The sequence below is a fragment of the Xiphophorus couchianus genome, chromosome 21, assembly GCF_001444195.1.
Source record: "Xiphophorus couchianus chromosome 21, X_couchianus-1.0, whole genome shotgun sequence".
Lineage (NCBI taxonomy): Eukaryota > Metazoa > Chordata > Actinopteri > Cyprinodontiformes > Poeciliidae > Xiphophorus > Xiphophorus couchianus.
In genome coordinates, this window is record NC_040248.1 from 8958316 (window position 1) to 8986227 (window position 27912).

At 37.3% G+C, this 27912-nt stretch overlaps 1 protein-coding gene across 2 annotated transcripts; it reads right to left on the reverse strand.

The window, feature by feature from the left end:
• Positions 1-5: 5 nt before the first annotated feature.
• On the reverse strand, positions 6-27912 carry dnajb6b (DnaJ heat shock protein family (Hsp40) member B6b). Of its 2 annotated transcripts, XM_028005605.1 has the most exons (10): positions 27740-27912; positions 21944-22057; positions 18361-18470; positions 16784-16837; positions 16466-16570; positions 12011-12145; positions 11744-11891; positions 10030-10100; positions 3087-3245; positions 6-1360 (listed from the first exon to the last, which is right to left on the reverse strand). In XM_028005605.1, the coding sequence occupies exons 2-10, from the start codon at positions 22006-22008 to the stop codon at positions 1251-1253; spliced, it is 957 nt and encodes a 318-aa protein (XP_027861406.1). In that variant the 5' UTR covers positions 22009-22057; positions 27740-27912; the 3' UTR covers positions 6-1250. The 2 variants fall into 2 exon arrangements, with proteins under 2 accessions (XP_027861406.1, XP_027861407.1); XM_028005606.1 differs by lacking the exons at positions 6-1360; positions 3087-3245 and having other exon boundaries at positions 9469-10100; positions 27740-27911.

The window sequence follows — 27912 nt, forward strand, 5'->3', positions numbered from 1 at the left end:
TCAGGTTATGTTTTCTTTCTTTAAGCATTTAATCATGAGAGTCCATAAAAAATGAACATTTCTCTTGGATTTGTCAGGAGTCATCAAATGAGGAAAACATTTCTTGAGAAAACTATTACAAATACAATGAGTTCACAAACAATTAATTCTCTAAAGTAGTATTTAAGAGGGCTGCACAGTGGCGCAGTGGGTAGCGCTGTTGCCTTGCAGCAAGAAGGTCCTGGGTTCAATTCCCAGCCTGGGTTTTTCTGCATGGAGTTTGCATGTTCTCCCTGTGCATGCATGGGTTCTCTCTGGATAGTATTTAAGAGCGGTAATCGTGTCCTTTCATGCTGTGGAAAAATGTGATTCAACTGAGCTGAACAAGTTAATCATTTCCTAATACTCTCCAAAGCTTTAAGCCTTTTTACCACTCATATCTCATATTTTTCAGTTTTCCCTCTTCCTCTTTGTCTCCTATTAAAGATGGATCCACTAAATGGTTTGACCTTCACTGACTCACATGCTGTGCAGTGTCAGAAACTTTCTGCTAATTTCAAACAGAGCTGCTCCTGTGATTCTCCTTCCACCTGTATCTTTTCAAATACGCACAAAGCAACCGATAAAGCTCAATCAGAAAAAAATTATTTAGATTTTTTTTGTGTGTGTGTTAGCTGCAAATCTTCAAGGCCAAACCCATGAATGTTTTTTTTTATATAAAGCTTTTGATGTGGGCCATTTGGCCAGTTGCCTAGGGTTGAGTTGGAAAGGGGAGCACACAAGCATCAGGTAAAAAACATAAAATTAATTTAAAACCTGAAAACCTCACAGTTGCACCTTGAACAAGTTTTCTATTGCTTTTATTCATGTACATTCAATTCAGAGCTGGCGTCTCCTGCTTCCTGCTGGAGAATGGGAGACTTTTACATGCTTTATGTGGAAGTCCATTGCAATTTATTCTACCTCAGAATATAGATGATTTCCTACATTTTAATTGGTTGGGTCTCAGCTAAGGCTCCGTTCATGCAAGAACCACCACTGCCAACTAGTAAACTACAATGAATACTGTACAAATCTAAATATTTAGCGGAGAACTCAGAGAGAATGGTTTTGGTTAATACAAGCAGGAGAGACATAATTCTCTTTGCTGCAGTTAATAGAAAAAAGGGAACTATGATGCAGAAGCAGAGTAGCACCTCTGAATTTTAGCCAAAGCAAATTAATGCCACATACAGCTGAAGGCGCATCTGCCAAATATAACTGAAAACTGTTCAAAAATAGGTACCAAATCCACTGAAACGAGGGAAATGCCGAGGAGCTCGCTTCTTTTTGGATTCTGCCTCCTTCAGCCACAGCTTCTTCCTCTTGGTGTCCACATGTCCTACAAAACAGCAAAGAAGAAAATAGTATCAGTAAATGAGGGCATTGTTTAACCCATGGATTCTTTTGGTGTCAACAACTCTTAAACTACCCCATTACAAATAGCGTACAACAAAATTATTTACACCTACCAAAAGTTTCCAAATCATTGCTACATCCACAAACTTTAACTGATTTTATTGTAATTTTATGTGCTAGAGTAACACAAAACAGACAATAATTGTGAAGTTAAGAAAAATTATACTGAGTCTTCAAGATGTTTCTTTTTCTTACAAGTAAAAGATTGAAAGATGTGGTTAATTTATATTCAGCCTCCTTGAGTATTTTGTAGAAAACCTTTTCCTGCATTTACAGCAGCGACCCCTTTAGTGAATGTCTCTACCTGCTTTTCAGAAAATCAAACTTTTGCCCATTCTGTTTTTCAAAATAGACTGAAAATGAGAAAATCTGTGAGGATCCATTTTCAAGTTTTAACAGATGTTCTTCTCTGCTGTTTTTCCGGAGTTGCAACAGCCTTTCTTTCCCCAATCAGCTGAGCTTGACAGCCATAAATTGTTAGATTTGGAAGATTGTTTCACATAGATGTCTTTTTCTCAGCAACTTTATCCATGACCTGTTTGTTGTGGCTCTTGGTCTTCATGATGCTGTTTGTTCATCAATGTTCTCTATGAGATCCAAATATAACAAATGTATTTATATTGAGGTTAATCATGTTACTTTTGCATGCAGTTTGTTACGCTACATTTTATTTCGGCATATTGGAGGAAAAGTAGCTGAATACAAAGGTATGCCATATTTTTCAGATTTTTTTAAACCATTTATCATATATTTAAATTTTTTTAATCTTGCACACTGACATTTGTTAAAGTAGGATAAATATGTTTGCAAGCATTTTGCTGGCAATTAATAAAAAATGATTAATTGTGGAAGCAGGAATGTAGATGTCGTAACTGAAGGAAGCATTTTCTTGCATTATGAGGGTCTTTCTTTAGTGCTAAAATTGAGAACATTTAGTCATTAATTGGAATTATTCTCATTACCCAAAAAACTGAACTGCATCGGTGATCCAGATGGAGCTCTTTTTCCAGAAGGTCCACATCTTGCAGAACACATAAGACTCATCAAAGCAACCATAGGTCATCCATAATATTTTGCAGCATGTTGACATGGTTTTGTGAATGATTAATGAACTGTTAGTAAACTACACCACATTTGGCTTGTTAAATTTGTAATTTTGCTTCTTTTTTTTTTTTTGGACTTGTCAGACCTCGCTGTTGATTTTGCCCTCATTTTCTCTGGGTTTCAGACAGGAATGCTAGTTAAAATCTCCCTAAGACAGAGAGAGTGACTGAAAATCAGGCTCTTTGTATCTCAGCAGGAACTATGCACGTTGAAATTAAAGGTTCCCTCCTCAGCTAACGAAGCCGCCGTGTGTAAAACGCTCGGTGGCTGTGTGTAATTGCTCAGCTTTTGTGCCTGACTTCCTGACCCCGTGAAGGAAAACAGGGGGCCGACTCTGACCTCTGGTTGTTACGGCGACGTAAAACAGAGCTGGCTAATGAACATCTCTGTCCTCGGTGTTTACATCTGCCAATCAGACGTCGTCACTGTGCTTTGTGAGGCCATCAGGCACAAAAGCAGACAATTAGCTGTGCTCATTAGGAGTCTTTAAGGCAGAGCTCTGTGTGTTGGTAATTAATCAGGCCTGCAGTGGCAGCAGGGCGGACCTCTCGTTAGTCCCAGGCTCTGTGGGCCGTGCTCCTCCTCTTCCTCGGAGGGGTTCTGGGGGGAGTTCCTCAGGTAGCGCTGGTGGAGGCCCAAACCGGGGAGCATGTTTTGTCTGCGGCTGCGAAACTCCTCCTCAAATGGGTCTTGGGGGGCAATATCTGTGGGTGTGAGCAGAGAGGGAATGAATCACACCTAAGCTTATCGCTGTCTGGTTGGATTGCCCGAGGTGTTCAACATAAAGTCGTTTTTTTTCCCCTGTCCCTTTTGACATGAGATGTGTTTGTTGCAAAAGAGAAAAACATATTGCCTTCTGATGCCCTTGGCTGTTTGAATACAATCAGACACAGGAATAGAGATACAAACTTATATTACTGCAAGTTAGGCGTGAGTCCGAAAAGGTATATTGATGTAAGCAAGAAGAAAAAAACAGAGATGATATAAACCAGGTACCCTTAAGGTAAACAGACCCCCCCTCCTTCAATCAAACTCCAGGCATATATTTCATTCATTTTTCATCTGCCTGACTTTGATTGTGATTAGTCATGTAAATAAAATGAGATTTGGTTATTCTTCTCTCTAGGTAATTTACATTTATATTGAATTAGTGGCAGGCAGGGAATGGTGTGAGGTGGCTGTGGTTGGGGGTGGGAGTGGAGGGGTTATTATGCTAGAAGATTACAGGCAGATCGGATCGCCATTGTGTTGTGTAATTAAGGCAGCGCTGAGGAGAAGAAAGAAAGCCAGATGCTCGCCTTCCTGGAACCGCTCCCATTAAAGGAGGGTCTGCACCAACTTGTAAAAAAAATATAACTAACATGAACACATAAGCAGTGGGACTTTTTTTTTCTATATAAAACACAGCAGAGCCCAGAGCATGATAAAACCTCCGCTGTGTAAATGGAGTGGTGTGAATAGTGTTTGCCCTCTTTTCTACATGTTTGTTACACTTTCATATATCAAAACATCAAACAACACAAGTAAACAGAAAATGCAGTTTTTTAAATGGTTTTTACCATAAAGAGAGAGAGAAAAAAGCAAAACCTAACCCACATGGCTTTGTGTGGAAAAAGTGATTGCCCAGTAAACCTAACAACTGGTTGGGCAGCAACAACTGCAATCAAGCATGGAGGTCTCTTTGAGAAGAATTAATCTTTATGTTCAATAAACCAGCTTGAGATGATCAAAATATTGTGGCAGTGCATTGTTCTGTTGAAAGTAATAATTGTTGTGGCTGGATGGACATTGGCAGGAACAATACTCAGATTATAGTGTGTAAATAATGCTCATCTGGTAGTAAAAGGTCCAAAGTATGCCAAGAAAATATCTAGCACACCGTTATACTTCCACCACCAGCCTGAAATGTTGATACAAGCTATGTTTAATTCATGTTTGTTAGCATTAATTCATGTAATTGATGTTAAGTTGTTTTGTCCACACAGTGATTATTTGACCACTGTCTGTCTGACCTGTGGTTGAACATAAAAAGTGGATCATCAGTTCCTGAAAAAAAAAAACAACACAGGATGGCTGGAACTGGCAGCAATGCCACATTCAGTCACCAAAGTCTTCTTTTTTTAATTTGATCTTCAACATGTTGTCTTCACCTCACCAAGATGTCTAAAATCGTCAGCTTTCTACCAAGCCATTTGTGAACAAGCAACTTGAGGAAACATACAAAGTAAGCTGGCTTGTGAATGTATAAAATGTCTTTCAAATGGTTTTTGAGTGCTTCAGGTAAAACCTTTTTCAGTTCCAGCAAAAGAATGTCATGATACCCAGGTTTTAACCAACACATTTCACCCAAGGTCATTCATCATGACCTTGTGATTTGTGATTTATTCCTCACAAAAGGACTTTATTTTTTCTTACTTATTCTGAAACAATCCACAGAAAACGTGTTTATCTTCTCACTGAAAAAGCTCACACTTTAAGGTTATTTATGCTATTTTAGCCTCAAACTAGAGTGCCTTTTGTTTTCAGAGTTTACAAACCAGCTTATTAAACTGGACAACCAAGAGTCGACCCTACAAGGAGACAGCAGCTCTCAGTGGACCACCAGAGAGCAGGAAAATTGGTGGCTTTTTCTCTCAATTCTAACCCATATTTGTTTCACGATCCCATCAGGTGATGCTAGATAGCTGGATTAAGCCAAAACATTTGTGACTTCAAGGCCGCCTGCTTCATTCCAGCCTCCGCTACTCCAGAGGATCAATATTTGCATCTATTAGGCATCCTGCTACCTCTGTAATAGGGCTTCTTCTGCTACCAAGTCGCATAATCCAGCAGCATTTAATTAAATAAAACAAAGACAATATCAAAGAGCTATAGTGATAATGAGGTTTTAGTTAATGTTCAAATAAGTGGTCTATTATTTTCTGGATCAAAGACTTAATTTAAAAAGTGAACACCCTTCAGCAGTAAGATGTTTCAGTTGCAGCTATTGTGCTGAGAGCACCTGTCATTTGTCTCCAGGTTAAATTATGTGGCTAGTTGTAATGCAGGCATGAACACAACCACCAAGTTACACCTTAACACTAAATCTATATGAGAGAGACATTTACAGCGTTACACGCAGCAGACTGGAGGTTGAATCATGGACTTAGAGAGTCTGAAATAAATCACAGCTCCAAAGGAGGGCTAACTCTAGATGACAACTTCAGCCAGATTATATTCAACAGTCCACCATCGCTGGGTTCAGGATGTCTGGTGTCGTGCTGATGGGGACCCCACTGCTGAGCACTGACAGATAAAATCCTTGTTCAGACACGGCCGAGGAGAAGCAGGCGGCTTATCTTTTCCCATCGTTCATAAAATAGCCAGTGGCTAGAGGCTCTGGTGTCGTGCTAAGCTGTCAAGCAGACTGTGTTTCTGTGTGTTTGTGGGAGGAAAGGCTGTGGGGGTATAAGGTGAGGCGAGGTGAGGTGAGGATGGGGGCGGTGTAACAAATCAGACGTGTGTGTCATACTGGAGCAGATGGATGACGAGGGAATAGCAAAAGCAGCAAGAGTTTTCTTGGTTACTGTTTTTCCATGCAGAGGAGGAAAAAAAACTTTTTCTTTTGCTGAAGAGAAGAATAGCAATTTTTGTACCTAATTAACTGACATTGGTTTACATTTTTAAGGCACTTTTTAAAAAATATCTTGTTTCTTCAGACTTGCTTTCGGTAGTAAATTGAGTTCAACTGAACTCGGGGTTTTGTGATTCTTTCTCTAAATGGTAGTTTTGCCTATTTGGGATTATTTTCTGTTTGCATACAAATGATGACATCTAGTGGTCACAAGAGATACACTTTTAAACCACCTAATGTTTTCCGTTAAGCAAATAAATGTATTATGATTGTACATTTAAGTTGTATTGTTTATTTTTTTTCCCCAATATCAGTAATATTTGTTGTAATAAATATATTATCAACTATTATGTCTTCTTTCATGAATATTTGCGGATGTTTGTGTTCTGTTTACCAAGAACAATAATCTCTATCAAACATCAGATTTCTAAATTACATTTTCTGCCTATGAGTCTAGAGAAAATAGCCTCATTGACCAGACATTTTGTCTGTTGTAAAACTCACAGCATTTGTTGCTAGTTTTCTCATCTGCAGGATCTTCTTTCATCAATAAGTTTAACTTGAGGTCAAGTAATATTTTACTGGTCCGAGATCTAAACTAGAAAGATTTGAGAACTTTTGCACTTCAGTAGGATTTCTTTGCTTTCTCATTTATTACAGGAACATCTCAGAATATGCGTTACGATGACGATGTATAGAACTGCGCAAAAAATACTTCTAGTAACATATGCTTACAGCATGCCCTTTTCACTTCAACAACAAAACTTAAACAAAAGAAGTCTGACTTTAACAAACTGTTTAGGCTTCTATGTTGTGCATTTTTGTTTGCTAGAGGTTCGTATTTTATTCAGTGAAATAACTAGAGGTGGCTAAAGTAACCACAAATTGTACTGAAGTCAGAATAGCATCGCTTTAAGTTTTGAAGTGATGCTATTCTGTTGTTTTGAACTTATTTTGAAGTTCAAAATAATGTTAATAGTGCAGTGAAAACACACATCCTTCAGTATCTCGACATTTTCTATTTATTTCTAATCCTATTAACATGCTAAACGCACCAAAAATGGTAATACTGTTCAAACTGTTAACAGTAAGGTTAAGAGAAACTCCAGTATGACCGGAAGATGGCGCTATTGCTCAACAAATCCGACACCTACACCCTGAAGAGTTCTTCAATCTCTTAAATGATTGATTCTGGGGCTCTAAAATACAGGGTTAAAAAAAAACAAAAAACATTGATCTTACACGTCACATTTAAATAAAATTATACTGACGGAAAAGAGGTGACAGAGCCAACCTGAAGGGTTATAAATGAAATCTTTTAGTCTAGCATTTAATCTATTGCTACTCATAAGAGAAATCTAAAGAGGTCAAACTGAAATAGATTCTGTGTTAATCTAAACACCAGCTCTGCCAGACACATTTGGAATCAGATATGTAAAAAGTTAGAAATCCAAGTGGAAGCTCTACAGCTTCAGTTTGACTCATTGCAGGCCTCACCCCGATTTTATTGCTTCCTTTGCTTGACATGTCTCAAAAGCTGAAGTGGGCCCTGTTCAAATAAACTAGCCATGAGCACATTCTTTTAGGAACACTCATGTTTTTCTGTGTTCCACTGAGCAAGCTGTAAAACAAATGCAATCTCCATGACTCCAGCTTTATGGTTTAAGACAGGAAATCCCATGAGCAAAAGTGTCTTATCTCGTGTACATCTTCATTTTACACTTCATAAGACATTAAAGAGATTAAGCAGCAAATCAGCAACATTGGGGGTTTAGTCTAGTCTAGAAACAAATGAATTTTCATGGCCAGGTGCATCATTTTGAAAGGATTTTATACTAAAGCATTATGGGACAGATTGTACCATTAATTTAAATTAAATGTATGTAGCAGTCCTATTTGGATATGATTTTTCTTTTGCAATCATGTAGAGGAAAATGTAAAAATGAAGTAGATAAACTGAATTATGATTTGCAGTGTTGTAATCCGAGTTCCAGCTCATTCTTGTCTGGAACCTAGAAAAAACAGAAAGGACAGAGACAGGACACAAGGGGATGGATGGACATATGCTGGACAAAAAGGAGGGATGGATGGTTTGATGGATAATTGACAATTACAGTGGACAGGTAATGTGAGAATAAAGGATTGGATAGGTGAAATGTTGGATGAATAATGGATAAAAAATTGGTAGATGGATGAACAATAGTTGGAAGGATGAATGGGTGAGATAATGGAAACAAGTTAAAGGCTGAATAAAGAAATGAATAATAGACAAAAAAGGATGGATAGGTAGACAGATAAATGATGGATGGAGGAATAGATAGGTAACTGGACAAAGCAATGGACAGTAGACAAAAGAATAAATAGATGCATGAATAATGCAGTGACAGACGGACATTGATGGATAAAGAGAGGAATAAAGAGACTGACAAAGAGATATGAGAAAACATTTGAAAATCTTCCCACACTCATCAACATACAGATCTCAAAAATGTTTAAACCTTTAATAAAACTTGAGATTCTGGTCGATATTTAGGGAAATTTAATTTCCTCTTTTAATGAGATCCTGGGATATTGAACAAACATTCAAAGGCTTCAGCTTTTATCTTCAGCAGCAATTACCACAAAAACTTAAATGTTTCTGCATTTAATGGGTTCTATTGGTGAGTAAATGCTGTAGCCAACAGAACTTTTATAACCTTGTGGACGTGTGTGAATAAGGGGACATTTTAAAAATTAGCTGACTTGTTCAATGGAAATATACCCATCAGGGAACAGAAAAAAAAAAGCTCAAAGATTGAAGATGGATGAAATTCCAGTGAAGACACATCTAACAATGACAAGGGTTACTTGAGTGAGGACAGACAGGCACCAAACCCTAATGTGAGTCACTAAGGCATTAGTAAGTTATATAATACACACGGTGAGCTGTGTGATGGGTGGTCAGTGAGTGTACAACAGGAAGCAGCCGGTGTAGTTCCTTTTTAGTGCGGTTGCGATCGGGCGTATAAGCAGGTAAACTCACACATCCATGAGGAGAGATGATTCAAAGCCACTCAAGCCACAAGAAACACACAGACACCAGATGAGGGCACTGGGGTTTCCATGACGTTTCACAAACCAAGCTTTATTTATTGAATCTGAGCTGCATGACGGGGAAAAAAAAAGTCCTCAGTGAGTCCCCTTTAGCTGGTGCTGCTGTTTAAATTCACAGTCTGAGCTGGCGAAGCAGTTAATGTGAAATCATAAAGGTAGCCTTCTTCTATCATGCAGAAAGAAACCAAACACTCTTCCAAACAGAGAAAATGAGCAAAATATGCATGTTGTTATAATTAATTTATTAATGAACACAAATCTTATTACACTCGCATGAACAATAGCCAACAGGTTAGCAAGGTGGAGTTTATGTTAAAGACATTAATGTGAGGTGGTTAAGCTTCTCATTCACTTGTTAAACTAATCAAATAAAAGGGAGCAAAAATGACATGCGCAAGTTAAACATACAGCATCTTTTTTCTGCCACAACACCGAAGACGATATACACCCTGAATGAAGGAAAAAGAAAATATACAGCACACAGCCAACTTAGCGTTTATGGCAGAAAAGTACAATTCAATAAATTCAGAAAATAAAAACAACAAATCCCAGCAAGCTGGTCCCCCTAAATAATGGAATAAATACAAATATACAAATACTGAAAACATGTCCCTCTCCTCCCTGGCAACTAAGCTAACATGAGAAAATTCTTCTTTGGGAATGAGAGGAACAGAGAGAGATGAGACTTTTTTTTTTTTTTTTCCAGATGAGACAATTGCATGTTGGTCAAATTTTGTGGCGAGATATTTACTTGTTATCCAGTCTTAGTAGCTGCTCCTTACCATTAACTGTAAGGGATTTTAACTGACCATCTTCCACCACTTCCACTCGCTCCTGGCCGTTCTCCACAATCCTGTTCACACACACACACAGAAAGACAGCAGCTTCTTCAGGAACCCGGGAGCAACAATTATTGAAAATAAAACATCTTCTAAAAATAGTCACACTTAATGATCCCTTTCAGATTTAGATTTTGTATGAGTTTCATATAGCATGACAAAATCTGAAAGTGTGGTGTGCATTTATATTTAACCTCCCTGAGTCAAGACTTTGTAGCACCACCTTTCACAGCAGATACAACTGCTTTTTGCATTTTTATACATTTAGTGACCGACTATACTACTACATGGAACAGCTGTATTTGTAGTGAGATTAAATTAAAGTCAGACTGACTGCATTTACTAATTAGGTTATTTCTGCAGGCAAGTTATGGCACTGGATTTTATTTAGGGGTATCAGAGTAAAGGAACCTTCATTTGTTAATGAAAAATACTTTCCTTTTGAAATGATGGATCACTTCATTTGGGTCAATGAAATAAGACTCAAACTAAATGCTTACATTTCTTCTTTGCACATTATATCCTATCAAATTTGAACATACCGTATTTTCCGCACTATAAGGCGCACCACATTATAAGGCGCACCTTCAATAAATGGCCTATTTTAAAACTTTTTTCATATATAAGGCGCACCGCATTATAAGGCGCATAGAATAGACGCTAGCGTAGAGGCTGGGGTTACGTTATGCATCCATTAGATGGAACTGTGCTAAAGGGAATGTCAACAAAATAGTCAAATAGGTCAGTCAAACTTTATTAATAGATTACAAACCAGCGTTCTGAAAACTCCGTTCATTCCCAAAATGAATAAATAGCTGTTTTATTATTTTCCCCGAGGTAAAGTGGCGTGGTATTTTCGTGACACAGTTTATCTTTTAACAACAGCAAGGTATAACATACTATAGTGGAGGGGAACTTTTCCTCGATTCAATAAACGCGTAAAAAACAGTCTGATACCGTTACGGTAAATCAAACTTTAGTGCAATCACAATATATATCCACTTCCACACCATTGATTCGTTCATGTTAAATTCTCTCGCTGCTGCTCTATTCCCGTGTTCTACTGCGTGACTGATCGGCTTGAGCTTAAACTCTGCGTCGTAAGCGTGTCTCTTAATAGGAGCCATTTTGGGGTCTTTACACAAAATCCAACGTGCACCGCGCACTTCTTCTTCTACGGGGGAAAATTAAGTCGGCGGCTGCTTACCGTAGTCGTGAGACCTGTTGCGGCTCAATATTGGTCCATATATAAGGCGCACCGGATTATAAGGTGCACTCTCGGCTTTTGAGAAAATTGAAGGTTTTTAGGTGCGCCTTATAGTGCGGAAAATACGGTACATCTAATCTTGTCTGATGGGATTATCTTCATATCAGCAAATGTACCATATATGCAAGTTTATATTCTGCATAGTTTACATTTCTGTACAGTTTATTTATAATTATATATTTCATGGTTCATTTAATATTTTTTATACCTAAATTTTAAATTTCTGGCATCAAACTAAGAATGTCATTTCACAGGAAAACGTGTCCTTACTGTTTATCTGTTTTGAATCTTAAAAATATAAAAGTATCTTTTTGTATCGTTACAAGATTTAGAAAAGCTCAAAATATGAATGTATTCCAAGGCACTGTACCACGAGTTCAACACTCATACCGCTTTGTGGTGATTTTCCTGCCATTGACAATCTTGGTAGAGGTTGACACAGATCTGAAGTTGCCCATCCCTCCTCCGTTGCCTCCGAATGAAGAGGAAGAAAAGGAAGTAAATCCTCCGCCACCCATATCGCCAAAGGAGCTAAAACCTAATAATCGGTAACAAATTTTTTTTATTAATTTCAGTTAACAGACAATGTAATTCTTTTTAATGCCATTATTTCAATAAGATATGAAGTAATCACAAAAATGTAAAGTATGTGCAGACCTGAGTCAAACCCTGAGTAGCCAGGCCCAAATGCTGGAAAGCCGCCGAAACCAAAGAGCGACCCACCCATCCGGCTCCTGTGCGCACCTCTTTGACGACTGCGGCCTCCGAAGAAATCATCAAAGGGATCATCAGCTGCAAAAGCAAACACAGTTTGCCACGGTGATATATTTATTTCAAAATTCTTGCAATGTTTCACCATCAGATTTCCTTTTTGGTTCTTCAACTACTGAAGGTCTCACTTTCAATATGACCTTTTATAGTCGTTTAAATTTCTGTAGATTCTTATAATTTTATAACACATTTTATAAGTATTTTTCCAGTGATCAAATGGACATAAAGATGGATGGACAACAGGTTGAGTGGTGGATGGATAAATTGAGGAACTGATTGATAAACAGCTGGTTAGATAATGAACAAATGGAGGGAAACTTTGATTAATGGGGTAGATGTGGTTTTATGGATTGATAGATGGCTGGATGATGAATGGATGGATTTATACATTTAAAAAAACTTGACAGATGACAAGATGGCTGGAGTAATATTCAGGGATAGATGGGTGGCCGATAAATTGATGACAGTATGAACGGAACGATTGTTGAGCAAATGTACGAATGGAGAGATTAATGAATTTATAGATTAATAGATAAAAGTAGTGGATGAATAGATTGATGGAGGGCTAGTATTTAATCAATACTTGGCCAAATAATTTAGCATTTTTCCAAATCGAGTATCAATGTTGAAATATTTTGAGTATTTTATTTGAGGAAAATGGTCCCAGCTTGAAAAAAAAAAAAAAAGCTCAAGAAACTGATTAGATAAAGGCTCTCATTGGTGACAGAGCGTTTATTAGTCCTTTCTGGAACAACGTTATCCGTTAAAAACTGTTCAAGTGCCGCAAACTCATTTTCATCCGAAAGCCCCCCGAGGAGCTTCCGCTAATTGTGTGCTGCCGATCTAGGTCACCCTGGCAGGATAAGGCTGGAATCACTGGCACTGAAAGAAGACTCCTCCTTCAACCTTGAACATACCAAGGGTGCATTTAAAAAAGAAAGAATGATTTGCTTGTTCCCTCTGAGAGAAAAGCTTAAAATAAAAGTCTCCCGTGTTTCTGTTTACCAAGAAATGGACCTCTGAGCGCACACGAGTGAGCTTTAGCAGAGAAGTTACGCATCAGTGGAAAATAAAGAGGAATGTAAGCTGTAAGGAATGTTGTTTAACACTTGAACTGTGATTCAGCTTTTGGAAATCTGAGTGAAGAGTGAGGCTGTACTTAAAAAAAATAAAATAAAAAAAAATAAAGATTAAGGGCATCAACGCAGATGTGGACTCATACTGTAAATTACATACTGAATAATGGTCTTAAAAAAATGCTGCAGCATTACTCAAACTAAAATTTGTGTAAGTTGAAATGCAGCAAAATCCAACAGAGCTGCTGTCAAATTTCTGATCTGAAACCAGCAAGGAGCCCAGGGAAGAGTCAGCTGATCTCTCTCTCCTCCAGCCTGATTCATCCCATGTTCATTTCAGGATAACGGTGTCTGCTGTTCCTGGCAGACATCTTGGCCGGATCGCAGTGCAAGTCTGTGTCTCAGGGGAACACTGCAGCCACTGCACTCCCTCTCTGCAAGCTGCTAGTCCCTCTGAGTGACAGATCTACAGGACCAGCTGCTGCTCGACAAGACAGACTGCTGGACCATCAGGAGCGGAGAGCTGGATGGGACTTAGAAACAAATCAGACACATTCTCTGACTGAGCTCATTCTAAACATGCCAACTGAATTTCACGTATTGTAAAAATTGGCATGGAAAACAATACATCCACTTTTTTAAAGACTTAAAGTTGCAGTATGTAACTTATAAAAAAATATCAATGCACTATTTGTTGAAACCGTCACTATGTTGTGACAGAATAAGAGATAATCTGAATAAAAGGATAAAAATTGAGCTCCTCTGCCTTCTTACTGTGATCCTATTGCCATCCGCATAAATACACCGCTTGGTCAGAAACAACCAATCACTGCGACGCTACAGCTAGTTTCCCACAGCGGAGCCTGCCATAAATGCTCAAGCTAGTTAGCAAAGCCACTGATGACGGAGGATAAACAGATTTCCTGGAATGGTAAGTTGTTTCTCTGCCATTGGTACATTGAGCTGAGAAGCTTTAAGCTTTACTCTATGGAGTTTCATTAAGACAAACTCACTTGACACTTAAAAGCATTCCCACAGCATGACACTTCCCCTACCACATTAGCTCATGAGGATGGTGTGGTCAGGCTTTTATGCAGCAGTTGTTGCAGCACAGAACGTTTTGACTTTAATGTAAAATGCTCTGTCACTATGCATTAACAGCACCTTTTCTTGCAATTAAAATCACTGACTTTGTGCTGATATTTTAACAAGAAATGTTTTTAATTGTTCTTCATTAAACCTGTTCCAAGAGTATCTTATTGCAAGGTGTGCAAAATAATCCCCCCATCCCCCACTTTGCAATAAAGTCACCACTATGTTTGCAATAAAGTCACAACTATGCACTGGTGTGAAAAAAGAAAGATTTGTTGATTTTGCATGAATTTTCACCATCACTAAAAACTGGCGCAACTGGATAAGCGCTTCAATAATCCAACGCCACACCCTCTCCCCTTTGACATCAGTGATTTGATTGGCTATTGAAGTAAATCCTGTGTACTTAGCATAATACTGCGAATAGATATTGTTTGGATAAATGTTTTAAAATATCACTTTTAGATGAGATATTAACATGGGTTCTTTGCAGTTTTCTTTAAGTTCTTTTTTCCCCCCTGTTTTTAGGTCAAACCGGGAGTTTAGGCATTGTACGTATGTTTTTTACAGATAAGAAAGTTTTTACTTTCACACAAAAGGGAGCGTTTTTGTTTAGTTTGGCCTTCGAGACCTTGAAGTTTATCGCTTCCCTTTTTGTTTAGCTGTGTGAAATCCTTAACTTGAGCAATAAAAGACACTTTTATGCTTGTTGTTGGTTGCTAGATTTATTTTCTATATTCCGTGTTACATCCTGTGCCTCCTGGACTTCCATTTTAAGGGTAGTAATTCATCATTTGGTTTAATCTGACCAGAGCATCTCCACTCTGTATCCTGTAAACAGATGTTCTTATTGCTTTCTTTCAACAAAGGTCAGAATTAAGTATCGCCCAAGCTGAGAAAACACCCATAGGTGGATTGTACAAACTAGTTAGAAGACTTTAAGGCAATTGCTTGTACTCCATTTAAAAAAAAACAAAAAGTAATTGGATTACAGTACATAGTACACATATTTTTGTGAAGTTTGTTAAAGAAGTTCAAGAGGTATGAATACTTTTGGAAGGTAATGTATCACTCTGTTTACCAGTCAGACAAATGTGATAAAGGCTATTTAAAGTCAAAACAGAAACTAAATCTCACTCTTCCACTCGGCCATCTTGTTTTATGATCACGGTTTACAAGTAAACAGAAACAGCTGAGCTCCGCCGTGCCACCCTTTCCATATCAACACAACTGTAACATCACGAAATAGAGGAAAAATCTTGAATCAGTATATTCCATGTCCGTTCAGACAGGAGGCAAAAACACGCTTGCCGTTATTACATCTGCTTTTGTTTTAACACGGACGCTATTTTTGAATGCATTCCAGTTGAGTGATGTAGATGGTCCAATCCATCCTCTGCCTGCGTCTGAACTCCTTATTTAGAGTTACACGAGGTGAAGTACAACATGCTTTTCAATCAGTCTTCTGCTCAACCCAGACGCCCCCGAACAAGCGCTACATGTGCTATAAAAACGATGAAACTTCTGATACTTTGCCTTCTTACTATTATCAGGAGACATATTTTAACAAACAAGACAGAAACCAACCAGAACCATTATTTACAGTCCCTTTGAGGTTACATAAGATCTGATACAGCTGTCAACATGATGGAAATGCACTCCCATGCAAAGGAAATATTTGAACAGAGAGGAATCAACAAGCAAACTTACAGTTCCTGTCGTAAAGAGCCTTCGCCATCTCCAATGAGAAAAGGTCAATTACTTTTTAATACAAGTTAAAGATTATGTTACAGGGAAGGTCAAAACAATTGCTAAATGGAGGAGGTTATGTAATGAAAGTAAAGTCAGCAGTGACTCTACATGAGACTTCATTGGCAGAGGAAGAATGTTGAGTGGACAGCAGAGGGATCAACACCGGGACTTTTCTTCTACGTTTAAAGCTGCACTAAACACCACAGGAAAAGCATGGCTGAGAGGGCAAAAATATTTGGTAATAGAACATATTGCTCTTCATACAAAGACAGAACTTTTTGGAGGGTTGATTTTTTTTACCAAACACATTTTACAAGGTAATCATAGCTCTTAGATGCAAGTAGACAGCTTCTTTTCCAACTTCCGAAACATGTTAGCGTTTCACGATGTGTGTGTGCAGAGCAGAGTAGCGTGGCCTTACCAAACAAATCTGCAAACGGATCTCTCCCGCCAAAGAATTCCCTGAAGACGTCCTCTGGGTTACGGAATGTGAAGCCACTATGGCTAAAGTTATCGTAATGGTTTCCTGTAAAACATTATAGAGAAAAGAGAAAAAAAAGATTTAACTACATGACAATCTACACACATCACTGCAAATATAACGTGTCAGTACGTCAACAAGGGACTAAGATGAAAGAGATACGCCTAATAATCATCTTATTTCGTCATGACGGGTTAAATCTCATCAGTCAAGTCTAGGACACTGAAAGATCCTCAGCCTGTTTGAGCGTTGTCTTACCTCCTCCATTGAGGCCATCTTTTCCATATCGGTCATAATGACTCCTTTTGTTTTCTGGGAGAGAAAGAAAATTTATGTGAGAAAAGATAAACTGAAAATTTAAATATATGACCTGCAAGATTTAATTTTGTATCAACATCCCCCCCCCAATTGTGAATAACTGCTTTTTCTTTGTTAAAAAGGTTAATGTCATGTCAAACTACACAACAAGAAAAATATGAATGGCTTTTATAGCAGTGCAAAAAAAAAGACAAAACGATCTCTCCTTTTGAGGTTAAATCATGATTATATTTTACATTTTCCTACTTAAAATCATCTTCCATAAAGAACATACCCTCAGGTTCAATGAGAATATAGGAACTGTTTCATCTGTTTGCTCAAATATTTTTAGCTTATATCAAATACTATTTAAATTAAATAAACAATGGTTAGGGATGTTCAATTTGTTCATTTCCCATTTGTTTGTGTAAATGTGAACCCCACGATAGCACCAGGGTGTTGATGCCTTTTGGAAGAAGTGGTTAAATGATTCAAACAAACTCCACAGTGGATCATTTGTGGCGTCAATGGGAGCCGACGTCAATCAGAGACCGAGTCAAATGCCTTCTCAAAGCCAGGTTTGCATTGCACTGTGGGTCGAGGCGGTGTAAACAAACAAACAAAGGCAGTGTCAAGCTAAAAAGATAAGACACCATGTTAACTAAGACATCTAGTCTGAAATCATACACAAAGAAATACTAATATTCTAATTAAATTCTCTGTTTTTGCTGTAGGTTGAAATACAGAACCCCCTTCCTGGATTTACATTTGGCTCTAACACACCGGTCACACCTGTCAGACTGCCTGTGTCAAACTAAAAGTAAAAATCATAATAGACTTTCTTGAGAAACACAAACAAACAAAAAAAACAAAACAGATGCATTCCAGAAGTCTGACACGGTGCAATGAAAAAAAAAAAAAAAAAAAAAAAAAAAAATCACAGGAACTGCTGCTGCAGGCATCTTCTTTCACCACTGTGACATTGATAACCTTAATTCCCTCTGTTCTTCACAACCAACCAGTATACCTCTTGAAAGTGCAACCCGTAATTTAAGGAACAATTTGACTGCCGGTTACATTTTTCAAGAGAGGTGCTACTATGCTTTTGAAAAGTTAGCAGCCTCATAACAATTGTAGAGTTGCAACATGTTGCCTTGAAAGGGATTTATGAGTCTTTTGTTTCCCTTTTTTACCCTGCAGGGTGTTCATTTAGTCCTTGAGCTCTTCACTCCCTTTTCATTTTGAAGAACATACTTATTTTTTTGAAAGTCAAATAACTAAAGACTTAACTGTATTTCCTACAAAACTGAAGAGAGGCTTTCAATAAAAACTTGTTAAAAAAAGACTGGTAGTTCGTTACTAAGCAACTTTAAAACAGATTTGAAAAAAAAACACACCAAATCAATATTTTACGAACTGTTGTCTCTCAAACAAAACCACTTAACTTGAATAATAAAAAGTAGAAAAAACACAGAGGGTAGAGTCAACATATCAGGGATAAAAACAGAACATTTGAAGTTAAAATAGACCCATCTTACCATCTGACAGGACTTCATAAGCCTCTGACAGCTCTTTGAACCGTCTCTCTGCCTCTTCCTTGTTGTCTGGGTTCTTATCAGGATGCCACTTCAATGCCAATTTTCTATAGCTGTGAAAGGGAAAAGAAACACATGGTTAAAACAACCAACATAGCATATAATACACAAATATGCCAAAAAAAACCCACCAGTAATACAGAGGTGGGACAATCAGCTGAATATGAGATGTACAAATCAATCAGCCAGAGATGAGAATTGGCTACTTTTACATCACTCAGTTTATCCACTGAATGCATCACAACCAAGAATTCCCACCTTGCTTGGTCTACAAACACATCAGCCACCAGCATTTACTTTACACACTTTTTTGCATCATTTAATAATAATAATAATAAAAAAGATACACATGTTACCCTCACTTTGATACATAGCGTAATTTAATAGAGTTTAAAACCGATACTTGTATCATAAAACTTGAAACCAAAACTCTTTTTCTTACACATTGTCTTCAAAAAACAAATGAGGTCAGACATTACAGAAAAAGCAAAAGTCATAAGATTTTACTTCAAAGCAAATAACACACATTTTTATGAGGTAATTAGTTTTTAGACAACTTTGTAAAAGTATTGTATGATAACATCTATATCAAAAATCACAGCATTGACAAATTTTAAAGAAAATTGGACAAGATGGTAGAACTAGTAAATTTTAAACAAGAATTCCTACTGCTGTTAAAATAACAGATTATTACAGTTATATTATGTGTAAGATTATTGCCAGATTAGTTTATATCAACATTTATCTAAAAACGATTGCTTGTTTGACAAGCAGTTTTTTACTCTTTTATCCCTCATTTCAACACATTTTTTTTTATAGAAATCTGCCTTTCCAAACAATCCCAAATTTAGTTTTGAGACAAGTTGGAATCTCTTGCTCTTTAATGAAAAAGGCTATTCACGAGTAAGAAAACATCTAGGATATTTGCCAGTGTTTCCAGAAGTGGATGTACAAGCAGGTTCACTCAGAGGTCAGACAGAACAATGCTCCAATTAAGTACACACTTAATACTCAGAACCCCCCAAAAAACAAATGCAGCTTAACCTGTACATGCCTCTACCAGGGAGCTAAAAGTCCATGACAGTACAGTTGGATGAAGACTAAATATGTATAACTTGTTCAGTCTTGTAGGGATTGTCAGGGAAAACTTTCTTCTCCAAAGAATACATTACAGCACAGACACACGACGTCTAGATTAAAGTGTACAAGGTTGTCTTGATGTGCAGTTTTGGCTTTCATCCTAGTCGATGCTTTACTTTATGGTGGTACATCTGGTATTGAATGCAACTCCGTTCCAGGACGGTTCAAAAAGAAAAAACAAGCTTTAACCACTAAAATAAACTTCTATGTGTTCTGACCTCAATGAGCTACAGGAATGTTGGAAACATAAGGAGGCCAAAATTCCTCCACAACACTGCTAAGATCACACAAAGCACAAAACCTTTCAAATTATGACCTATACAGAGTTCATACAGTCCTTCCGTCTTACTTACTGCTGCTCATTTCAGACTGTACTTAAATAATTATACAACCCGTTAAGAACCATATGATTTCGTTTGCCACATGTGTAAAATAAATCCCTTTGTGGAGAAATACATGTTCACGTCGGGGGCTTGTTTTGAGGCAGTGACCATGACGACGCCAAACCCAAATGGAAAAAGGCAGCTCCCTTCCCCCCCTCCCGAGCTTATTTAACAAAGACAGACTGCCCACTCTGCATTGACCAGCAGAGTGGGCCTTGCAGAGCGGCTTACGCTGCATCAGCCGTTTGTTTCTAAGCAGAAACACAGAAGCCGCCAATAAGACAAGGGACTTAAAAAAACGAACGGGGGTCTGTTGGTGGGGGGGTTCATACTATTCAGGGGATTCACTCCCTTTGGTGAACAGGTTTTGTTGCTCACATCTGTGTTGTAAGCCGTCTTATTATCTTGCTGTCAAAAGCCTGTATGAGTGGTCAGAGGCCAGACCAGGTCATACAAAGCAGACTGCTTAATAATTGTGCAACATCCAAATCAGTCAGTTCACCAGGGGGAAAAAAGCAGAATGTGAAACTTTATCAGTGCAATCTACATTCCACTGAGGTCAATTGCTCTTAAATACATCATGTAGCAAGGATGAAACAGTTGTTAATTAAAAAAAAAAAAGTTTAATCAAAATTTTGTTAGAAATGCCGTTTCAAAATGAAGACTTAATTTCCCTGGCATTCCAATAAGTTAGTTTTTTGTTTTTTAACTGACCCCCAAACACGTCATTTCAGCTGAGTGACCAAATCCTGAACGTCAACAAGAGTGGTGGAGTCATTCTGATGTGGATTCCTTATTCTTAAACAATATTCAAACAATGTCACAATTTTATGTTTTCAAAATATCATGCAAGCTGTGGGCTCTGATTCAATCAGCTCTTCTTCAATAAACACCAAGATGAGTCCAAGATAGTCTGTGGTATAGACTGGACCTGAATTTGTGAGGTATATAAACTATAAAAACTGATGTTCGATATGGTAAAGACACTAAATAAACCAGTACCCAGGCAAGTCTCGTTTTCTCTCTCTCAATATACAGCAGACATTGCTCCATAGTAGACAGGAGCAGCTTTTGTTTTCTCTAACTTTGCACAGAAACATTCAAATACTACTAACGGGGCTTTCTTCCCTCAATAACAGCTTCCACACCAAAGAGAGTGGTCAGAAGCAGTACCCAATAAAACACAGATAAAGCATGTGCAATTATCAAGAAAAAGTCCCATTGCGATAACTTCTCTGTGCACCTCAAGTTCAGCAAATAAACAGTTCTTCCAGAATGTTAATAAAATATCAGTGGCAAATCAGAGATTTTGCGTCATAGAGCAGTATAAAATGTATCGACTCCAGAGATAACTATACCAGTTTTAAGTGGTAAAGCTTTCTGCAAATTAGTGCTGGCTGATCACATCAGTGACTGATCAATTTTCACCAGACAACATATTCCACAGCCAAAAGTTTTACTTTCACAGATTAATTTTTTGCTTTAGAAAAAAATACTCTTGTTTTGTCATTTCCAGCTATGGTGAGATAATCGCTGTGATAAGGTTAATAGTGATTATTAAAAAAAGCATTTACAACTTCTTTTAGGTCTTTTTTTTAAGGCAACTGTCTGGTTGTGACTGCTGTTACAACCCCACAAACAAACAACAAAAAAAAGACCTACACTTTGTCAAATTTTTCACAATAAAGATAAATTTCCATCCTTATTTCTAGCAGATGACTAGGTTTTATTTCTTTCTTTAACATTATTATGATTCCTCAACTCTACAGACGTTTTTTCCTTATCGGAGCATCTGTTCACATAAAATCTGGGAGGAAAAACAGTTAGTTTGAACTGTACTGGTCACTAAATGACTCAAAACTCCTCATCGTTCCTTTGTGCCAGCTTATCCAAGTACAGGCTGCATTATTTCCTTATTACACACCATAAAAAGATGACAAATTGTAACATCAGCAGAAAGCAAAAAATAAATAATACAAAGCAGCAAACACTCAAGCACTCACGCTTTTTTGATGTCCTCTTGCGATGCATTCCTTTGGACTCCCAATATCTGGTAGTACTCCACCATGGCTCTGTCTGTTTTATTCTGATTTACTTCAGGCTCTTCTGACTGGCCTCTGTGGGAAGAAATATGCTTTGTTAGGAACCAAGAGATTAAATCAAGCTCAACAAAAAGCAAAGAGTGAAGGAATCTGGAGTGTAGGAATCCAGTCAAGTGTGACCTGCAGGATTCCTACACTCCAGATCAGAGAGAAGAAACATATTTTAAAGGATGGAAAAACCCAACGCTGTTGCTCTGTTCTGAACCAACAATGCTGGAAAGATGACAGCTTAGCTACTAATGCAAGCCAAGCAAAATGACACCACTGAAAACATCCTTCAAGCCTGAGGCTGTAAGAGACTATGAAAAATGTTTCCCTTTAATTTTTGAAGTTCGCTGTACAGCCATAAATCAAGGAGTTATGAAACTCCTGAAAAAACAAGCCAAAACAAGTCTGATACAAATCAAGAGACTATTAGATTGAGAGTTTTTTACTCAGCGTGAACCAGCATATAAATCTGCTTCCCTTTACAAATCTACATTTAAGCTTCCAACTACAAAACTAGAACAGATTTAACTTTATGCAGCTGCTACAGTTTACATGACAAAGTACTTTCAAGTTCAGTAAAACCTTAACCTAGAAAAAAAAACCTAAGTGTGTTTTCCACAGATGTGAGAACCACACACTTAATAGGCAAACCCCAAAACTCGCTTTTGATTATGAAAGATGTCCTCTGAGAAATCTTCAAAAGATAAACAACCCAGAGAGTCGGACATGAGCGCACGGTGTTCTGTTTGTTTGCTATATATAACCTGTGGCCTTTGCCGTTAGATTGTGTTTGGGTTATTTGTGGGGAGCTGGGGGCCGTTTGGCACGTGTTGGTGCCAAACACCGACTCCAGCTTGGAAAACAGTCCAAGCACTGACCTCTGCGTTCTGACTGCTGCAGCGGGGTGCACATTCTGACTGAGCTCTTGCCTTTTGTCAGATAAACTTACCATCTACTGATAAAACATTAATCAGTCAACACTGATCACTTTCACGTCCTAATATAGACCATCTAAATTTAGAGACATGACCCAGAAAGTGATTCTTTTCCTGTAAGACAGACTTGTCCCTTTAAATGTATCTTTTCCCCAGAGAATGTAGCCATTACGGATCCATTAAACCACCATATGCTGAAGTATAATGGAAAACAGTGACTCCAAGCTAGCCTATTGTTCTGCACATTGCATATGTTTGCACACTTGGTGATATAAGCCTTGGGTAGCATTACACTCAGATGAACTCTAGCCAAAGTCCTTCAAATTATTCAGATTGCAGAAGTTTTCAACTATAAATATATATTTTTTATATTTCATTTAATAAATACTAGGCATTGCAGACCAAGGAAATTAGATTACTCATGTTAATTTGTTTAGTTATGCTTTGCAAGAATTAACTAAACAGATTTGATCATGACGAGAGTAAGCCTAATAATATAGAAAGAAGCATTTTATCCAGACTGATTCCTTTCAGTCAAATACAAAGCAGATCCATCAACAATGACATTTTCTTTCAGAATTTTTTTTTGTTTCTTCAGAGTCCCAACAATGTCTACTTAGTTTTCTAATCAAGGCCTATACTTGTGAGCAAGGCTAGGAAAACTGGAGTAGAATCCATGAATACTAGATTGATCTAATCTGGAAATTCCTAAACCAACCAAGTATTTTTCATTGTGAAGAGTTATGCCTGCTAACGCTTTTGTTGCTTAGTGTGCTGACTGAGCTTTCACTTTTTCAGGAAAAAATGAAAAGGAAAAAAGCATTAAAAAAAAAACAGGAATGGTGGCACAGGGGTTGATGCAGGAACATAAGAGCTAAACACAGAAACACTAACGATCAGGTACTTGAATGCTGTGACAGATGGAAGAAATAAAATGAACAAGTTCCTGTCATTATGGAAGTACGCAAGGATTTAATTTTTGCGAGTTTTTTTTTAATGTGGAAAAAAAAGATTCTTTGTTTTGTACATAATGTTTCACATCTGAAACACTTGGTAAAAGCATTTAATGTTAACATTCTGCTGAAGCACAGCCCTTAGTTGTATTGAACAACTGTAAATGTGAACCACTAGCTATTGATTTGTTCAACTGTTTTCATTCACTCCATAATTACAAACTTTCTGGGTAAATAAATATGGTTAGAATGGGAAAAAAAAGGGGGAATTCAGATTAATAAAAATTTAAAAATGGCAATTTGGGGGAAAAAAGAAAAACACGAGTCCTCCAGATTTTCTTACAGATAAATCTGACACTGCATAAACACATGGGTTTTATGTGTTTTGTTGTGGAAATTTCTGTTATCAAAGAATGAGAGACTGTTTCAATAGCTAGAGAAAGATTAATCTTTGATTTTATTTTTATTCGAAGGCAAAAGCATTCAAAGACCCATCCCACTGAACACAGTCAGTGTAAGAGCCCCAAACACCACAGATCACATGATTATATAGTCACAGCAAAAAAAGATCACACCCCAAGTTTGAACTTATTTCCATTACCAGGTGGATAACAGCCACATCTTTATCCACCGTCATGGAACTGCCCCTCACCTCACTGGAGGAAACAATTTTTAGGTAAGACTTTTTGTTGGAGACCCTACATGTATGGCAGGAAATGAGAGCTGACAAGGATTCCAACTGAAACGTCTAGTTAATTTTTAGCAGTAACTCATAGTTGAAGGCTCAAACAGGAACTTCTAGATTTTCTTTATCAGTAGCAGAATAAAAACTTTCATATATATAATATTATCAACCCAAACTTAGATAGTTAAAATGAAATAAAGCAGTAAAGTTAAGTAAATTAAGAAATTAGACGTTTTTTGAAAATGAGTTAACAATATTACTTTTATAAGTCACTTAAAAGCAACAACTTCACATGTTCATGAGATCTGCACCGTGGGACAAAAGTTCACACAAGGAACTCAACAGCATGGTCTGATCTTAATGTTCTTCATTTTATGCACCAAAATGTGAATCAAACACTTCCAGGCTTGTTGAGCAGCAAGAGATTAAAACAACATCTGCTTTGTTCAGCTGAGTTACGATGGTGTGCCACATGAGTTTCCCCTTTCAGGGGTGACATTATGTAACAAGTTACATTAAAACTCTTAAAATAAGATTTGAGTCAGTATTTCAACTTTGCCTTTAAATGAAAACAATGCAAACACCAAAGAATTATTAAAATTACTTTGTAACATTCTGATTTGTTAGTTCACTGTTATTTTGTTTCAATCGGTGTGTTTCTAAACTCTAAAAGCACAAATGTTAAATAATCAAGATTTTGTTACAAACTCAAATATCTGGAAACACTGAATGTGTCAAGTTAGTTACATAAGTTGTTATTCCTCCCATTTAAGCCATTTCCATGCAACTCTTTATATGTTTTTTTTTTTTTTTTTTTTTTAAGTAATCTGGTTAGTCCTGAAATGCAACATGTGACTGGGAGATATCCAAGTCTATATTACAACCGCTTGTCACTTATTTCCCAATATAAGACTTAATTCCTTATATTGGGAATTAAGTCTTTCCCAATATATATTTATTTTATAGATTCTCAAAAACTAAGTGTATTTTATCCATAACATTGTTTTCTTGGTAGAAATGACTGTTCAGGTCTATAAAACATCAATAAAAATGTACATCATTGATCATAGATGAGACTCAACCCTTTGTGTCTACTTTGTGTCCCTATCAGCCATTTACAGACCAACATTATCATCAAAACATCTACATAAAGACCCAAGTTAATTATCTGCAGGTGACTTTCAGGTTTTATCAAGAGACTAAGATATCTGATAAGAGTTGAGCATTTTACCCTCACCCCCCCAAGACATGAAAGTTTTTAATTTAATAATAAGTTTCCAGGATTTCAACCCGAACTCCTAATATTTTTCCGACAACGTGACTGACCTCATAAACAACTAGAAGAGGTTTGTCTGTGCTTGAAAATATCCAGAACACCACAGTAAATGTGACATTAACTAGGCAAGAGCTCCGCACAAAACGACAGGGAACAGGGAAGGTCCAACACAAACCACCGCTGACAGAGAAGAAAACCAGGTGACTGCGAAGAACACCACAATAAAACCCACGCCCTTCACCTGAAATGATCCAGGCAAAGAGAGCTTGAGAAGCAGTAAAGAGAAACTCCTTTGGGCTGGATTTTGCCGTCAACTTTCACTGTTGCGTCAGGGTATCATCCATGTAGATGAAATTGTTAATATCATCAAGACACTTAATTTGACAAAAAACCATGAGGCACAAAATAAGAATGTTTCGGGCCTTGAGGAGTCATGCAACAACACGTAATACTCAGTAGAGTTTTACCGTCTGTGATAACAAGGAAATGACACACTAAGATACTATCAAAGTCATTAAAGTGGGACTCGTGAACACTGCATTTCAACTGTAGACTTCATAAGCAGTTTTCTATCCAAATAAAAATAGATCTGAAGAAAAACATAAGTGAGCAGCTATACAATAATTTATTTTTTTTTAAGGTAAAAGTTTTCAACATATTTGTGCATTTAAAGTTTTCTGTGATCTATTAATGAAACAATAACTTGCTAAAAACACAAGAAAACAAATTTGCCATAATGTCTTACAAGAACCCTGGTTCAAAATTATTTTAAAACATTTTAAAATAATTGCTGTGAATGCCATAACATTCCCACCTTCCTCGCCTTTTCTCGGCAGGTTAACATAAATAATACACTTATTTGGATCGGCATTGATACAAGAAAAAACATTGCAAGAAATGGTTCAAAATTAATTCCCCAAATATTAAGGATTGGTATGAAATATTTTTATTATGGAAGGAACAGGAAAACCAGAATAATATTGAAAATACTAGATTAATAAAAATAAATTGACAGATTAAATGCTAAATTCAGAGTTGATGAATCACTATCATTTGTTGAAACCTAATCATTCCCCCAGGGACTCTGTCCCCAGTAGCAACTATCCTTGTTAACATATAGTAATTTTAATCACTAAATGTCAAATGGAAAACTACTAAATATGTTCAGGTTTTCTTAGAATTAGCACAAACAGGCCAATCACACGCCTAAACTAGCGTGTTAGCACTTAAAATGCGGTCGATCAGATACAGAAACTTCTAGAAAGTCTCTCAGCTTGAAACGCACTTTGCAGTAGAAACTATTAGCGACACACCAATTAAAAATAAACAACTTTACGCAAAACAAAAATAAACGACCTCAAAAGGTAAAGTCATGGTAATTTTAACATTAGACTGTGGACCTTGTCTTGCTAACAATAGCTTTACCCCAAGATTTTAGGACATTATGAGCCAAAACATGAACTTGAGGTTCTCGTAACCTGCGCAACAAACACTACTTATAAACACAGTTTAAACAGTTGCTGATAGTTACTAGCTAACTGTAGAACAGCTAATGCTATTTAGTTAACAGTCGTGGCTAGTAATAGCAATTAGCTTGATTTGCTAAACCGTAGAAGACCCTCCCCCCCCCTACGATTTCAAAAACCGCCTGTATGGGTGCAGGCGTAAAGTGAAATCGGACATAAAAAGGAGTTAATAACTTAAGTATATTATCAACGACAGCACAGAGGACAACACAGCATCACATTATGACTCTATGCGGCACGGCAGGTTTTAACCGAATTCAGAGGCCGATCCCAGCCTTAAGGCGTTTAATGTTCCGTAAAAAAAATTAAACAACGTAAATATTACAATACATACCTCTGAAACAAAGATTTCCACCTTTATGCCACCTCTCTGTTATTGCTGTTCAGACTATATTTTTCCTGAGAACAGAAACTGTAGCTGCAGTCGGCGGCAGCTGGTTAATAATGATGGTGGAGGTTTTTTGGCCTTGCCCACTAGCTGCGACTGCTGCTTTCAGGTGCTGTCGG

What these genes read in the sequence shown, in the direction of transcription:
- dnajb6b (XM_028005605.1), bottom strand. Translation starts at nt 22,008, where the DNA reads ATGGTGGAGTACTACCAGATATTGGGAGTCCAAAGGAATGCATCGCAA. An exon ending in TCCGTTTGCAGATTTGTTTG is followed by an intron (nt 12,146 to 16,465) that starts GTAAGGCCACGC and finishes TTGCTTTTGCAG; the next exon opens with CTGATGATCCCTTTGATGAT. An exon ending in GAGCCTGGGACTAACGAGAG is followed by an intron (nt 1,361 to 3,086) that starts GTCCGCCCTGCT and finishes GCTGTTTTGTAG; the next exon opens with GACATGTGGACACCAAGAGG.